The following is a 15,744-nucleotide window of genomic DNA, read 5'->3' on the forward strand; positions in this document are numbered from 1 at the left end:
CTCCCCTCTGGCCTGGGCTTTTGGAATCATGGAAAGAAACCGCTTCCAGGAGACGGCAGGCTGTCAAGGCGCAGTGGACCCCAATTTGTCTCCGCCGGTCTCTGTCGCCTCCAAACAGATAACACTTACACGTACACACACACACACACACACACACGCACACACGCACAGGGCTCTATGCCACGTCTGCAGACAAGCCTTGTCTGAAAATAGCTCCAAATGGGTCCACTGATTAAATCCCATCTGAGAGAAAGATGGCTGCAGGAGATTTTGTCTGTAGGAGGTCAGAGGTGATTTCCCAAACCCAGACAATCAGATGGAAGTGATCTGTCAGGGAGCCTCCCGCGGCCGTGTGTGTGTGTGTGTGTGTGTGTGTGTGTGTGTGTGTGTGTGTGATCTGTCAGGGAGTCTCCTGTGGCCGTGCTCTCCCCCTGGGATGGGTCCATTCTGAGGTGGGCTTGGTGTGTGTGTGTGTGTGTGTGTGTGTGTGTGTGTGTGTGTGTGTGTGCGCTCTCCTCCTGTGATGGGTCCATTCTGAGGTGGGCTCTGCCTCACGCTGCCTTATATGGCTGAAGCATGCGAGGCATCTGGAGTGTTTGTCAGCTCCCGTCACTGTGAACCCTGGTTGCCTGGACGACCCAAAGCCCCTCGAGCAAACGGGTCAGTATTGATTGGCTCACCTTGCTTTCCCATCATCATGTGATTGGACGAAGCGTTGTTAAATAAAGGCGGCTTGTGACGTACATGGCAGGTCTTGTATTGCCGGCTCACACACTGCATTGATTTGGAATCACCAGATTAGCCAATTATGCATTGTAGTGCGGCTTAGTTGATTTGGTGCCTATCGTCCTCCTAGTGGATGTGGATTATCGTTTATTGATTATTGATAATTGATAACCGCCCATTTTGCTAAAAAGCGAGTCCAAAAGTTCAGAATGCGATTTGTCATTAAACATTCTACACTCGTATGGATCTCAAGGATGAAGGATACAATTATAAACTTTAATGCACTTTTAACCAGTTAATAGGCTAATTCCAAAACGCAATGTATACTTTAAGGATAAAACAGTCAGTAATTCCAAAACTCAGTGTATACTTTAGGACGATTTAAAAATGGCATTTGAAATGTTGATGAAAATCAGTGTGTTTGCACTATGGATACATATTCCCTTTGCTGGGAAGTGTGTAATTTAAGAAGATATGCGGTCATGAAATTAGGTCAGAGACTCCCCTAGGGAGAAAACGTGACGGCAACAGCGTCCCAGTTTAGACCTGATTGGCTGTCACCACTCTTTGATTGGTGACGACTGAAAAGCTTAGGTGAAGTACCTCTCTCTCTCACTCCCTCACTCTCTCTCTCTCTCTCTCACTCCCTCACTCTCTCTCTCTCTCTCTCTCTCGCACTCCCTCACTCTCTCTCTATGTCTCTGACTGAAAGGCTTAGGTGAAGTACCATTGTGAGCCGCCTCGAGTACTCTAATGGAGACGGTGTCACGTGACTGACTGCCTCACTCTTACTCCCTCTCTCTCTCTCTCTCTCTCTCTCTCTCTCTCTTTCTGTCTTTCTCTCTATCACTCACTCTCCCGCTCTCTCACTCTCTCTCATTCTCCCTCTCTCTCTCCCCCTCACTCTCTCTCACTCACTCTCTCACTCTCTCTCTCTCACTCACTCTCTCACTCTCTCTCTCTGTCTTTCTCTCTTACTCAGTCTCTCCACTCTCCCCCCTCTCTCTCTCACTCTCCCCCCTCTCTCTCTCACTCTCCCCCCTCTCTCTCTCACTCTCCCCCCTCTCTCTCTCACTCTCCCCCCTCTCTCTCTCTCTCGCTCTCACTTTCCCTCTTTCTCGCTCTCACTTTCCCTCTTTCTCTCTCTCACTTTCACTCTCCCTCCCTCTCCATATCCTTTTCCCTTGTACTCAAGGCTTTGCCATTCAAATGCAAGTCTGTGCAAGATCCTCTCATTGTCAGATAACTGACTCATTATATGATAAATGTCTGATAAAAGTTGAGATGAAAACATGACAAATGTATCACTGGTGGTTTTGTCGACGTTTCTACCCTCTAAGGGGTTTCTGGAAGTCTGGCATGACAAATGAATAAGCCTTTCAAAATGGAGCAGCTTCAATGAACTCCACTTCAAATATTTGCCTGAGCTTGTTCTAAAATACTTACTCGTTTGTGAGCCTGACTGTGTGTGTGTGTGTGTGTGTGTGTGTGTGTGTGTGTGTGTGTGTGTGTGTGTGTGTGTGTGTGTGAGGGCGAAGTAGGGCAGAGAAAGACTGTGCTTTCTGAGGAAAGTAGACAGATGCTGCTGCTGACATAATTCAGAGAGATGGCCTCTTATTTAAGCTAATTCTGACCTGAGGGCCTCTCTCTCTTGGTGCCCCATTTCCAACATGGAGAAAGACTAAGAGAACTTACCGCAGTCGAGAAGGACTAAGAGAACTTACCGCAGTCGATAAAGATAAGGAGAACTTAACGCAGTCGATAAAGATAAGGAGAACTTAACGCAGTCGAGAAAGACTCAGAGAACTTATTGCAGTCGAGAAAGACTCAGAGAACTTAGCGCAGTCGAGAAAGACTCAGAGAACTTAGCGCAGTCGAGAAAGACTCAGAGAACTTACCGCAGTCGAGAAGGACTAAGAGAACTTAACCCAGTCGAGAAAGACTCAGAGAACTAACTGCAGTCGGCCCAAGACCAAACTAGTGTTGAACAGGCTGCTGTTCTGGTCAGAGAGGTTGTTCCTTGACTGAGTGTTGTGTATCAAACACAGGGATGGGTGTTATGTCTACTTTGTTCAGTTTTTTTCCGTAACAAGCCAAGACACAGAGGCTCATGGGACTTGGACTGGACAGGGATGTGATTGGCTCCTGGGAATCCCACTCTTGAGGTCCAAAGGTCACTGTCACTGTAAGTGAGGCCTGTGAAGGACTGTGGGGAAACCGTCTTGCTGATGTTGCAAATGATGTCATTCTTCTCCCTGCTGGAGAGGTTTGTTACCCTGATTGTATTTATAAATGTGTCCTTGCAAATCAGGCATTGTGCTCCCTAAATAGGGAAGTCCGGAAATTGTTTCAGGAAAAGATTTGCACCCTCTGGTCCTAGAGAATCCCCTTTTTGAATCTGCCTATATCACTGCATAGTTCGGAGCCAAATGCCCTGAATGTAACGTTAGACTTTTGTCAGCATGTCCTCTGTGCAGTGGAGAGGAAGAGAAAGTGAGTGCAGAGGAAGAGAGAGAGAGAGAGAGAGACAGAGAGAGAGAGAGAGAGAGAGAGAGAGAGAGTGTGTGCAGAGGGAGAGAGAGACAGAGAGAGAGAGTGTGTGTGCAGAGGGAGAGAGAGACAGAGAGAGAAAGAGAAAGAGTGTGTGTGCAGAGGAAGAAAGCGAGAAAGAGTGCATGTGTGTGTGTGAGTGCAGCTCTCTCGCCATCCACCAACAGTGCTTCAGTGAGCCAGAATGTAACAGCCTCCCACTGTCTGTACAGAGGTGTGTGTGTGTGTGTGTGTGTGTGTGTGTGTGTGTGTGTGTGTGTGTGTGTGTGTGTGTGTGTGTGTGTTCGCAGGCCCGTTTAAGAGCACAGGGAGAGCCAGCACAAACGAGAGGAGCGCAGGGGGAGCGCTGTTAAATGAAATTGCAATAATGAGCACACACACACACACACACACACACACACACACACACACACGCAATAATGAGCCACCGGAGTCTCGTTACGCTGATGACGTCTGACAGATCAGGGAAGCCACATAGCGCTACGCTACGCTAAAGCCTTAGCCACACGCAGGCTCCACGCCGCTCTGTGCAGCGGAGTGTGTCTCCCCGGCCCGAGGGCCACTGCAGAGGACGGGACATCCCACCAGACCACAGCCACCCCAACCTGCTTATGGGGCAGTTAGTCTGAGGCAATACTCTTATGGGGCAGTTAATCAGAGGGAATATTCTTATGGGGCAGTTATTCTGAGGGAATATTCTTATGGGGCAGTTATTCTGAGGGAATAATCTTATGGGGCAGTTATTCTGAGGCAATATTCTTTTGGGGCAGTTATTCTGAGGGAATGTTCTTATGGGGCAGTTATTTTGAGGGAATATTCTTATTGGGCAGTTATTCTGAGGGAATAATCTTATAGGGCAGTTATTCTGAGGGAATATTTTGATGGGGCAGTTAGTCTGAGGGAATATTCTTATGGGGCAGTTAATCTGAGGGAATATTCTTATGGGGCAGTTAGTCTGAGGGAATATTCTTATGGGGCAGTTATTCTGAGGGAATAATCTTATGGGGCAGTTAGTCTGAGGGAATATTCTTATGAGGCAGTTAGTCTGAGGGAATATTCTTATGGGGCAGTTAGTCTGAGGGAATAATCTTATAGGGCAGTTATTCTGAGGTAATATTCTTATGGGGCAGTTATTCTGAAGGAATATTCTTTGAAATGTGGCTGTTAGGTTGTTATTCGCTTATAGCCTGCTGGAAGGCTCTGGTTAGCACAATGCTTAGACTGAGGAAAGGCACCCTCGGGCCCGTCACTTACTGCAATCTATTAAGCAGACATTGGAACGCTCCAAGCAGACTTGGCCCTCCGCAGACGCCATCGACAGACGTGGTTGTTATACACATACTAGACTACTGCCATTTTTTATTTATGATGAAAAGAGTGTTGTTTATTCATGGAATACACAGTGAAACTATAGGCAGTTTATTTATGATGGAAAGAGTGTTGTATATTCATGAAGTACATAGTGGATCTATAGTCAAGTAAAGAGTGTTGTATATTCAGGGAGTACATAGTGGATCTATAGTCAAGTAAAGCGTGTTGTATATTAATGGAGTACATAGTGGATCTATAGTCAAGTAAAGAGTGTTGTATATTCAGGGAGTACATAGTGGATCTATAGTCAAGTAAAGCGTGTTGTATATTAATGGAGTACATAGTGGATCTATAGTCAAGTAAAGAGTGTTGTATATTCAGGGAGTACATAGTGGATCTATAGTGGAGTCGAGTATTGGGGTTAGGGTTAGGGTCAGAGCAGCTGACCTTCTGGACCTGTTGACCTTCCACATGACCTCTCGACACCACCTGCTTTAAAATCGTGACAGCGGTCCGCTTCAGTCAGTCCCGGCTGTGTGTGTGTGTGTGTGTGTGTGTGTGTGTGTGTGTGTGTGTGTGTGTGTGTGTGTGTGTGTGTGTGTGTGTGTGTGTGTGTGTGTGTGTGTGTGTGTGTGTGTGTGTGTGTGTGTGTGTGTGTGTGTGTGTGTGTGCGCGCGTGCGTGTGTGTGTGTCCCAGTGGTGAAAACACAGTCCCAGAGGGATTGTGGGTGAATTGGTTTCTCCTGTGATCAGGAGGCAATCTCATTTCACCTCAGAGTTAACACCCACAGCCCTTTCCATTACGTGTGTTTGTGTCCGTTTGTGTATGTGTGTGTGTGTCTGTGTGTCTTATGACTCCTGCAGATCAGCTAAGATGCCTAGGCACTGGCAACACCAAGGTCATGGTTTCCGTCCCCCAGAAAAAGCACAACTGCTGAAATCTAAACATTCCTTTCAATGTATTTGCACAAAAATGTCCGTCAGCTGCACGGCTTAATACGGGTTAAATCTAAATGCATTGTAGCTGTGTGTGTGTGTGTGTGTGTGTGTGTGTGTGTGTGTGTGTAGGGTTCAATATAAATGGATGATGTGTGTGTGTGTGTGTGTGTGTGTGAGTAGAGTTCAATGCAAAAGTGGCCTTTGTATTTTTCCAGCCGTCTTCTTGTACGAGGGGAACCACTTGCACAGAGCGCTTTGGAGAGCACACACACACACACACACACACACACACACACACACACACACACACACACACACACACACACACACACACACACACGCACACACACACACACACACTTTGGAGAGCACAGCCACACAGTTTGAACTGATTCGTCAAAGGACCCTGCAAATGTCAAATCGCTTATTAAATTATTCATTTCAAAGTCTGCCTACCAGACGCAAAGGTTAATGGGCTATATTTGACATCAGTCCCACAACATGGATTTGCGCTGTGCGTTGAGGGGCTGGGGAGGGCTGGGCACACTGTAACGTCACTGTTGTTTTCTAGTTTTAGATTCCAAGTTTTAAATAATAAAAAGACATAAAGGGTTTGTTGTCATACTGTGCTTGAGTATTTGTGTTCCTCAGTGAAGTCTGTTAGTGAGCTATTTATGGCAAAAGTCTGAAGACTGATTTACTGCCACATTTAGACTGATTTACTGCTCACATTTAGACTGATTTACTGCCACATTTAGACTGATTTGCTGCTCATATTTAGACTGATTTACTGCCACATTTAGACTGATTTACTGCTCATATTTAGACTGATTTACTGCCACATTTAGACTGATTTACTGCTCATATTTAGACTGATTTACTGCCACATTTAGACTGATTTACTGCTCATATTTAGACTGATTTACTGCCACATTTAGACTGATTTACTGCTCATATTTAGACTGATTTACTGCCACATTTAGACTGATTTACTGCTCATATTTAGACTGATTTACTGCCACATTTAGACTGATTTACTGCCACATTTAGACTGATTTACTGCTCATATTTAGACTGATTTACTGCCACATTTAGACTGATTTACTGCTCATATTTAGACTGATTTACTGCTCATATTTAGACTGATTTCCTGCCACATTTAGACTGATTTCCTGCCACATTTAGACTGATTTACTGCCACATTTAGACTGATTTACTGCCACATTTAGACTGATTTCCTGCCACATTTAGACTGATTTACTGCCACATGTAGACTGATTTACTGTGGGAAGAGCTGCTTCATGTTAGTTAGGAGAACCTTCACAGTAGGAACTTCCATCATTTTTCCATGCAGCTTTAACGCACGGAGTTTCATCATAATGTAACCCTAACACTACTACCTTAGGAAAGGGAAGCAATTTCTGATCCATATTTAAATGTTCTCCTTTAAACATGGAAGTGTTCCTTCTTGTCTGTGTGCACATGTGTGGGTCATGTCCTTATTTGAATGGTTTAAGATCAGCAGCAAAAAAGTATTTTTTTCTCCCACATTTACAAACACACTTTCTATCTTTCTTTCTCTCTCTCTCTCTCTCTCTCTCTCTTTCGCACACACACACACACACACACACAAACACACACACACACACACACATTTGATTGCTTTTATTTGGATCCACAAGACAAGCGACAAGATACAGGATCCAAATACTTTGGGAAGAGTCTTTGACAGGGTGACAGGTCTGATAGGCTTACAAACTTACCAGTTCTCTTAATACTGTAACACTCAAGAGTCAAGGATAAACAAAACATCTTCGCACACACACACACACACACACACACACACACCAGAAACAGTACAACCACACTACACTGAAATGCTCATCCCTCAGATACCTTTGGCTCCCCACTAATATTCATGAGGCTGCTTTGGTTGGCAGGACACCCAGTCTTCCCTGCTCCTACCACACACACACACACACACACACACACACACAGACACACACACACATACACACACACATAGAGGTGCTGGAGACTGCAGGACACCCAGTCTTCCATGCTCCTTCCCAAACACACACACACACACACACACACACACACAGTCTTCTGCACTCCTACCAAAACACACACACACACACACACACACACACAGCCCAAGTCTTCCGTGCTCCTACCCAAACCGCTGCGTGTACAGCAACAGTTTCCGTCCCTTGTTCTCACACACACACACACACACACACACAGGAGTGGGCTGGTCCAGAGTAGTAGTGCTGTAGACTACATGACCCCACCAATGCAGTGTAACCCAGGGAGGCACAGCAGGCGTGCGGTACATTAAGTCGTCATGTCCCTTGTTCTCTCACACACACACACACACACACACACACACACACACACACACACACACACACACACATATGTAGTAGTGCTGTAGACTACATGACCCCACGGATACAGTGTAACCCAGGGGGGCACAGCAGGCGTGCGGTACATGACGTCCTCACGTCCCTGACTAAAACAGGGATTTGGCAGTCTTTTGTAAATCCTCTTTTATGGGGGAGAGAGGGTAGGGGGCAGGGATGGCATTGTGGTCTGTGAGAATGTCTGTCTGTCTCTTTCTTTTCTATTTTTTCTCTCTCTCTCTCTCTCTCTCTCCCTCCTCGCTGGGGGATTTGGAATAGTCATTGTGTGAATTAAAAGGGCCCACTACTGTGTGTGTGTGTGTGTGTGTGTGTGTGTGTGTGTGTGTGTGTGTGTGTATTAAAAGGGCCCACTACTGTGTCTTAATGGGATGCAGAGAGAATGCTTCTCTTTTTGGAACTCGCTGTTTTTTTCCACACATTTGAGAGCCTGGAATCTGGTTCTCGTCCAAGGACTTTCTTTTTCCAGTGTTACCAGCGTGTTGCATGCATGCTGAAGCACCTCTTATCTCATCACAGTTGTCATAGCAACAGGCTGTATGGGCTCTGACAGGCTAGCGGCGAATTACGTCAACTCATGCAGAAATCCCCTGAAGACATTCTTAGCCGACACTGCAACCCTTGACCAGTTCTGGGCTCAACTATTACATTTGAATCTTTTTTAGAGTGTGCGTGTGTGTGTGTTCGTGTGTGTGTGTGTGTGTGTGTTTAAACATAGTGTTACATGGGTAACTTCAGTGTCATGCTCCTTCAACCCCTCGATCGTGTGGCACAGCTCACTTGTCCCACCGCTGAAGTCAAGTTTATCTATTTTTTTGCCAGCGATTGAAAAGGATTTGCGTGCATGAAGCTGAGCCAGCTGGGGGGCTTATTGTTGAGTGCACACACACACACACACACACACACACACACACACACACACATCTCCTAATGGGGGCAGGAGTTTGAACCAGTCTCCAGCCCAGTACATTCCAGCCCCCAAAACACAACAATGCACTGTTGTGTACTGCTTTTGTGTGTCCTGTGTATGTACACTGTTGTGTCCTGCTGTTGTGTACTGCTTTTGTGTGCCCTGTGTATGTACACTGTTGTGTCCTGCTGTTGTGTACTGCTGTTGTGTGTCCTGTGTATGTACACTGTTGTGTACTGCTTTTGTGTGTCCTGTGTATGTACACTGTTGTGTACTGCTGTTGTGTGTCCTGTGTATGTACACTGTTGTGTACTGCTTTTGTGTGTCCTGTGTATGTACACTGTTGTGTACTGCTTTTGTGTGTCCTGTGTATGTACACTGTTGTGTACTGCTTTTGTGTGTCCTGTGTATGTACACTGTTGTGTACTGCTTTTGTGTGTCCTGTGTATGTACACTGTTGTGTACTGCTTTTGTGTGTCCTGTGTATGTACACTGTTGTGTGTGTTAGTTTTTTTGTGCTTACTTGTCTCTGTTGTCACTGCATACATGAGTATGCATCAATCAGTAATGCCTTAGGTGACCCTTACATTCCAGTAGGCTATATAAAGCTTCTATATTCTCCTAGTGGGCTATATAAAGCTTCTATATTCTCCTAGTGGGCTATATAAAGCTTCTATATTCTCCTAGTGGGCTATATAAAGCTTTTATATTCTCCTAGTGGGCTATATAAAGCTTCTATATTCTTCTAGTGGGCTATGTAAAGCCTCTATATTCTCCTAGTGGGCTATATTAAGCTTCTATATTCTTCTAGTGGGCTATATAAAGCTTCTATATTCTTCTAGTAGGCTATATAAAGCTTCTATATTCTTCTAGTAGGCTATATAAAGCTTTATATTCTCCTATAGGCTATATTAAGCTTCTATATTCTTCTAGTGGGCTATATAAAGCTTCTATATTCTTCTAGTAGGCTATATAAAGCTTTATATTCTCCTATAGGCTATATTAAGCTTCTATATTCTTCTAGTGGGCTATATAAAGCTTTATATTCTCCTATAGGCTATATAAAGCTTCTATATTCTTCTAGTGGGCTATATAAAGCTTCTATATTCTTCTAGTAGGCTATATAAAGCTTCTATATTCTTCTAGTAGGCTATATAAAGCTTTATATTCTCCTAGTGGGCTATATTAAGCTTCTATATTCTTCTAGTGGGCTATATAAAGCTTCTATATTCTTCTAGTAGGCTATATAAAGCTTTATATTCTCCTATAGGCTATATTAAGCTTCTATATTCTTCTAGTGGGCTATATAAAGCTTTATATTCTCCTATAGGCTATATAAAGCTTCTATATTCTTCTAGTGGGCTATATAAAGCTTTTATATTCTCAGTAGGCTATATAATGCTTCTATATTCTCCCCTATATAAAGCTTCTATATTCTCCTAGTGGGCTTTATAAAGCTTCTATATTCTCCTAGTGGGCTATATATAGCTTCTATATTCTTCTAGTGGGCTATATAAAGCTTCTATATTCTTCTAGTAGGCTATATAAAGCTTTATATTCTCCTATAGGCTATATTAAGCTTCTATATTCTTCTAGTGGGCTATATAAAGCTTTATATTCTCCTATAGGCTATATAAAGCTTCTATATTCTTCTAGTGGGCTATATAAAGCTTCTATATTCTCAGTAGGCTATATAATGCTTCTATATTCTCCCCTATATAAAGCTTCTATATTCTCCTAGTGGGCTTTATAAAGCTTCTATATTCTCCTAGTGGGCTATATAAAGCTTCTGATTAGCCTGTTCCCTTTTACTTTGTAAATATACTTTATGTTTAACTTGGGTTTCTTAAGGTGCACATCATAAAGCTTTTACATGTGAGGCCTTCATAGACATTTATATTTACATTTTAGTCATTTAACAGACGCTTTTGTCCAAAGCGACTTACAAGGGAGGTGGCGGCAGGGTCTAAGCAGCATGGCATGTTGAATCACAACATTGAATATTAATTGGCCGAACCTCTCAAGGCATGGCTTCAGGCGCTGCTGGCATTAGTGCTGCTTTCAGGACTTTCAGACGACCTTTGACCCCTAAGCTAAGCTTCCCTTCTGCTGCTCTGTGTCTCTGCATTGACCGTAGTATGATCTCTGTACTAACAACTTTAATGTGTGTGTGTGTGTGTGTGTGTGTGTGTGTGTGTGTGTGTGTGTGTGTGTGTCTGTGCAGAAGCGACGGAGGCGTATCGACCGGAGTATGATCGGGGAGCCCACCAACTTCGTCCACACGGCCCATGTGGGCTCGGGAGACCTCTTCAGTGGCATGAACTCGGTGAGGCCAAGAAGTGTGTGTGTGTGTGTGTGTGTGTGTGTGTGTGTGTGTGTGTGTGTGTGTGAGAGGGGTACAGGTCCTATTGAGGCCCAGAGCTAGTGCTGTCAGAACCAGTCTGTCTGTCTTTGGTGTGTGTGTGTGTGTGTCTGAGGGTGTGTGTGTGTGTGTGTCTGGGTGTGTGTGTGTGTGTGTGTGTGTGTGTGTGTGTGAGAGGGGTACAGGTCCTATTGAGGCCCTGAGCTAGTGCTGTCAGAACCAGTCTGTCTGTCTTTGGTGGTGTGTGTGTGTGGGTGTATGTGTGTGTGTGTGTGTGTCTGGGTGTGTGTGTGTGTGTGTGTGTGTGTGTGTGTGTGTGTGAAAGGGGTACAGGTCCTATTGAGGCCCTGAGCTAGTGCTGTCAGAACCAGTCTGTCTGTCTTTGGTGGTGTGTGTGTGTGGGTGTGGGTGTGTGTGTGGGTGTGTGTGTGTCAGTCAGAGGGGTACAGGTCCTACAAAGTGCTTGTGCTGCCCTGTGTGGTTAGAATGATGAGTCTCTAGTGTTTGTGTTGGGTTTGTGTGTGTGTGTGTGTGTGTGTGTGGGTTTGTGTTGGGTTTGTGTGTTGTGTCATCATGAGTCTGTCATGGTTTCACCGTAAATCTTCAAGATTTCATTAATGAGGGACTTTCAGCAGGCAAAACACATCTCTGTACTCACAACTTGTGTGTGTGTGTGTGTGTGTGTGTGTGTGAGTCTGTGTATGTGCGTGTGTGTGGGTGTGTGTGTGTGTCCTGGGCAGTGTGTGTGTGTGTGTGTGAATGGGGGTCTGTGTGTGTGTGTGCGTGTGTGTGCGCATGTGTGTGTGTGAGTGGGGGTCTGTGTGTGTGTGTGTGTGTGCGAGCAGTAATTTAAGACTCCAGCTAGCTATAATTCTATTCTGATATTAAATTCCTGAACCATCGTTACAGTTTTTAACCCTAACCCTCTAAGATTACTACATGTTTATTTCTATTTTATTGAAGCCTTAATGGATGAGTGGTGTTGATCATTTCCTCTGTTCTCCATCAGGTGTGTGTAGGGTTGTGTGTGTGTGTGTGTGTGTGTGTGTGTGTGTGTGTGTGTGTGTGTGTGTGTGTGTGTGTGTGTGTGTGTGTGTGTGTGTGTGTGTAGGGTTGTGCCACAGCATTGGATGAGTGGTGTTGATCATTTCCTCTGTTCTCCATCAGGTGTGTGTAGGGTTGTGTGTGTGTGTGTGTGTGTGTGTGTGTGTGTGTGTGTGTGTGTGTGTAGGGTTGTGCCACAGCATTGGATGAGTGGTGTTGATCATTTCCTCTGCTCTCCATCAGGTGAACTCAATTCAGACCCAAATGCAGTCGAAGGGCGGCTACGAGGGAGAGGCCATGCCAGTCAACGTGCAGCTGCAGATGGTCGACACTAAAGCAGGATAGCATGCTGGGTCTGAGGTGAGAGAGAGGTCCCCATTACCAGCAAAGAAGGCTTTTTAACAACACCTTGTTCCATAATGACTGGTATCTCTGTAGTATATGACAGGAGAATTTGCCAGAAAGGTCGTTAAAGGGGCGCTGTTGAATCCATGAGGAATGTGAGACAAGGGCATCATGACTGAGGTCATATGGACCTAACGGATGTATAAGAGATGCTCAATGACTATCAGTCATGTAAAGTGTACATTGAAAAAGAACATGTAGAGCCTGCCTATGTCTAGAGCAGTGGTTCTTAACCTGGGGTTCGTTGAGCCACTCTCAGGGGTTCGGCAAGGGTCAAGACACACGCAGTATAGCCCGGTTCACACTAGCAATGTCGGGCCGTTTTTATACATACCTACGTTTTGAAGAAATCATATATTTTTTTTTAAATTACGAAGGGTTCGGTGAATGCACTGATGGAGCTTGCAGGGTTCAGTACCTCCAATAAGGTTAAAAAGCACTGGACTAGAGCCGGTCTATGTTTAGAGCCTGCCTATGCTGCAACTGATTTAGCCCCTCCCCCACTCTTTTTTGTGCTCCGGCTGGTCTTTACAGCGGCATGTCCCTCACTTTTGTAATGAGACTCTGCGAACCACTACAGAACCATTGGCAATACTTCAGTCAGTTACACCATGCTCAACTTCCGTTTTTTTCCAACTTCCGTTTTTTCCTCACAGAGACATCTGACATGGGGCAGAAAAGGTTCTCTTCTCCGACTCGTTACTCTTAAATATATATCACACATAACTGTGTGCTCATGAGGTGCTCACCTTCTGACAGACATTTTGATTTTATTTTAATTGTATTCTTTTACACCTGAGGCTAAGTGTTGTGTTTTTAAGAGCAATGTTCACCAATCAGAATGCTCCATATAACATGCAGGAGTAGCAGAACATCCTCTAGTGCAAGTGTGCAGTGAAACCATGTCTGAGTGTAACACAAGTGCACCTTTAAAACCACACACACACACACACACACACACACACACACACAGGTACACCTTTAAAACCAACCATAAATGTGATTTTTCTTTTCTCTTCTCCAGGTTCAGTCGGTGTTTCCTCATCCTGGAGCCTTGCCTTGCTCTCCCTCCTCCTCCTCCTCCTCCTCCTCCTCTTCCTCCTCCTCCTCCTCCTCCTCCTCCTCCGCCTGTTCATGCCCTCAGTGACTGCTTCCACCTACCCCACTCACGCAGCAACCACCCTGGACAGTGGCGCAGTAAAGCACTTACCGGGAGGAATGAATGGCCGCCCGCGTGTGGGCGATGCTTCTCTTCACCAGAGGGGCCTTTCTGGCGTACAGGAATCAACACGAGCGGCATTCCCTCGCTCTCTCTCTCTCTCGCTCGCTCTCTCTTTCTCTCTCTCTCTCTCTCTCTCTCTCTCTCTCTCTCGCTCGCTCGTTCGCTCGCTATCTCTTTCGGTGTGTGTCTCCTGTGGATGCTCGCATGTCATCTCGTCCCCGCCAGTGCTAAAACTGTGTTAATGCTTATTCTCCGTCTGTGATGTTGCCGTGAGCGGTTGTTATTCTCTCGACATGTTAATGTTTCGGAGTTCTGAAACCGACCAGTGCAAACGTTTAATTTGTTGTATGTTTAAATGTTTTTTTTTTTTTGGTTGCTTTATATATTTTTGCCATGAACAGAATATTTCTTTTTGTATTTTGAGGTAGGACACCAGTGTCACACTGAGTTTGTGGGGGGGAAATGAAAATGGCTGGCTGCGGTTTTACGGTGCCAAAATGGCTGTTGCTTCAAAGTTAAGCTTTTGTAAAAAAAAAAAAAAATTCATAAATACAGAACATAAAATCAACTATAATAACTACAAGAAGTATGTTTTGACTCCAGCAAAAGTGAATGCTGTTCATAGGAAATGTGATTGTTTCGTTTCTGTTTACATTTGATTTACTCTGTAATCCTTTTTTTTTCTTTCTTTTTTTTATCTCCTCCTAGTGATCGTAAATGATTGGAATAACTGATGTTGAACTCCAACTCTCTGCTGTAAACATCGTTTTCTGTAAACTTGACTCCAAGACTCCAGAGCTCTAGTGTATACGCTGTACATTGACATGTAAAAAAAAAAAAAACGATATTTAAGTATTAGTCCTCGGTACCAGTGCGGTTGTCAAATCCACGAGGCAAATGGCTTAACTGGCCATCAGGCCCTAGGGAAAATGTAAACATACCTCTAGCCTGTTCGATTGCCAAAATCAGTCACTGTGTTCTCGAAACTTGTTACACGTTTTATAAGGAACCAGAAGAAAACCTCATAGAGCAAATGTCTTCCGTGGTCTTATAACAGAGACCATTGGTGATGCCGTGGCATATTCACGTTATTATTTCAGAGCATAGGCTGAGGTGCTTGCCACAAGTCAACAGGGTGAATTTCTTACCAACTAGAATAGGTGACATTGTGCTCAGGTTTCAACGCTGTGTTCTTCATTTTGAACAGAGAACTCAATTATTTCATATTGCACTGTTTTGTAACATTAAAGTCAAGTGAAAAACATATCGAAAATCGAGTATCGAGTACTATAGCAGATACACATCAACAAAACAGTTGATCTCGAACATTGTAAGTGGAATATTTTTAAGAGGACCTTTTAACAAGATGTAAAGAAGTTGTACAATTTTGCTCTTCGTGGTACTCCTAAAGGTGATATTTCTAATTAAAGACAAATTTTAAAAACTGTATTTAAAGTAATCAGTATATGTAACGGAATAGCAGTATCTGGTAACCTAATGGAAACCTAAGCGATTAGGCTTCTGTAATTCACCTATAGGTCAAAGGTCAATGTTTGAGGCTTGGGAGATGAAAACTTAAACTCAGCAGTCGTGTCCGTGATGTTCGCCCCTGATGTTCGCCCTGCTAATATTGTCTTTTGTAAGTGCTTTATGTTTGTAAATACTGTGTGTCTCGTCTGCCACACCCTGAGGTATTGTAATTTATTTGTCCCCTTTGTTGTTATTGTTTTTTTGTTTTTTTTGTACGGTTGTTTATTTCGCATTGATTTGGAATTTTTTTTTTTTTTTTTTTTTTTTTTTTTTAGTTTGTGTCTTAATTTTGTTTGAGTGAAAATTTTTGGGCAATATTTAT

The 15,744-nt window shown here is 44.1% G+C and overlaps 1 protein-coding gene across 1 annotated transcript in view; it reads left to right on the top strand.

The window, feature by feature from the left end:
- cdc42se2 (CDC42 small effector 2) overlaps positions 1 to 13,706 on the top strand; it is a gene marked incomplete at its 5' end in the record, with an annotated part of 15,737 nt that extends 2,031 nt beyond the window's left edge. Inside the window, 3 exons of the mRNA XM_080842549.1 lie at positions 11,084 to 11,185; positions 12,509 to 12,625; positions 13,695 to 13,706. Coding sequence (XP_080698675.1) covers positions 11,084 to 11,185; positions 12,509 to 12,610 — 204 coding nt within the window. The 3' untranslated portion in view covers positions 12,611 to 12,625; positions 13,695 to 13,706. The remainder of the gene's footprint in view (positions 1 to 11,083; positions 11,186 to 12,508; positions 12,626 to 13,694) is intronic.
- Positions 13,707 to 15,744: the final 2,038 nt, after the last annotated feature.

This window comes from Sprattus sprattus (genome assembly GCF_963457725.1).
Source record: "Sprattus sprattus genome assembly, chromosome: 7".
NCBI classification, from domain to species: Eukaryota; Metazoa; Chordata; class Actinopteri; order Clupeiformes; family Clupeidae; genus Sprattus; species Sprattus sprattus.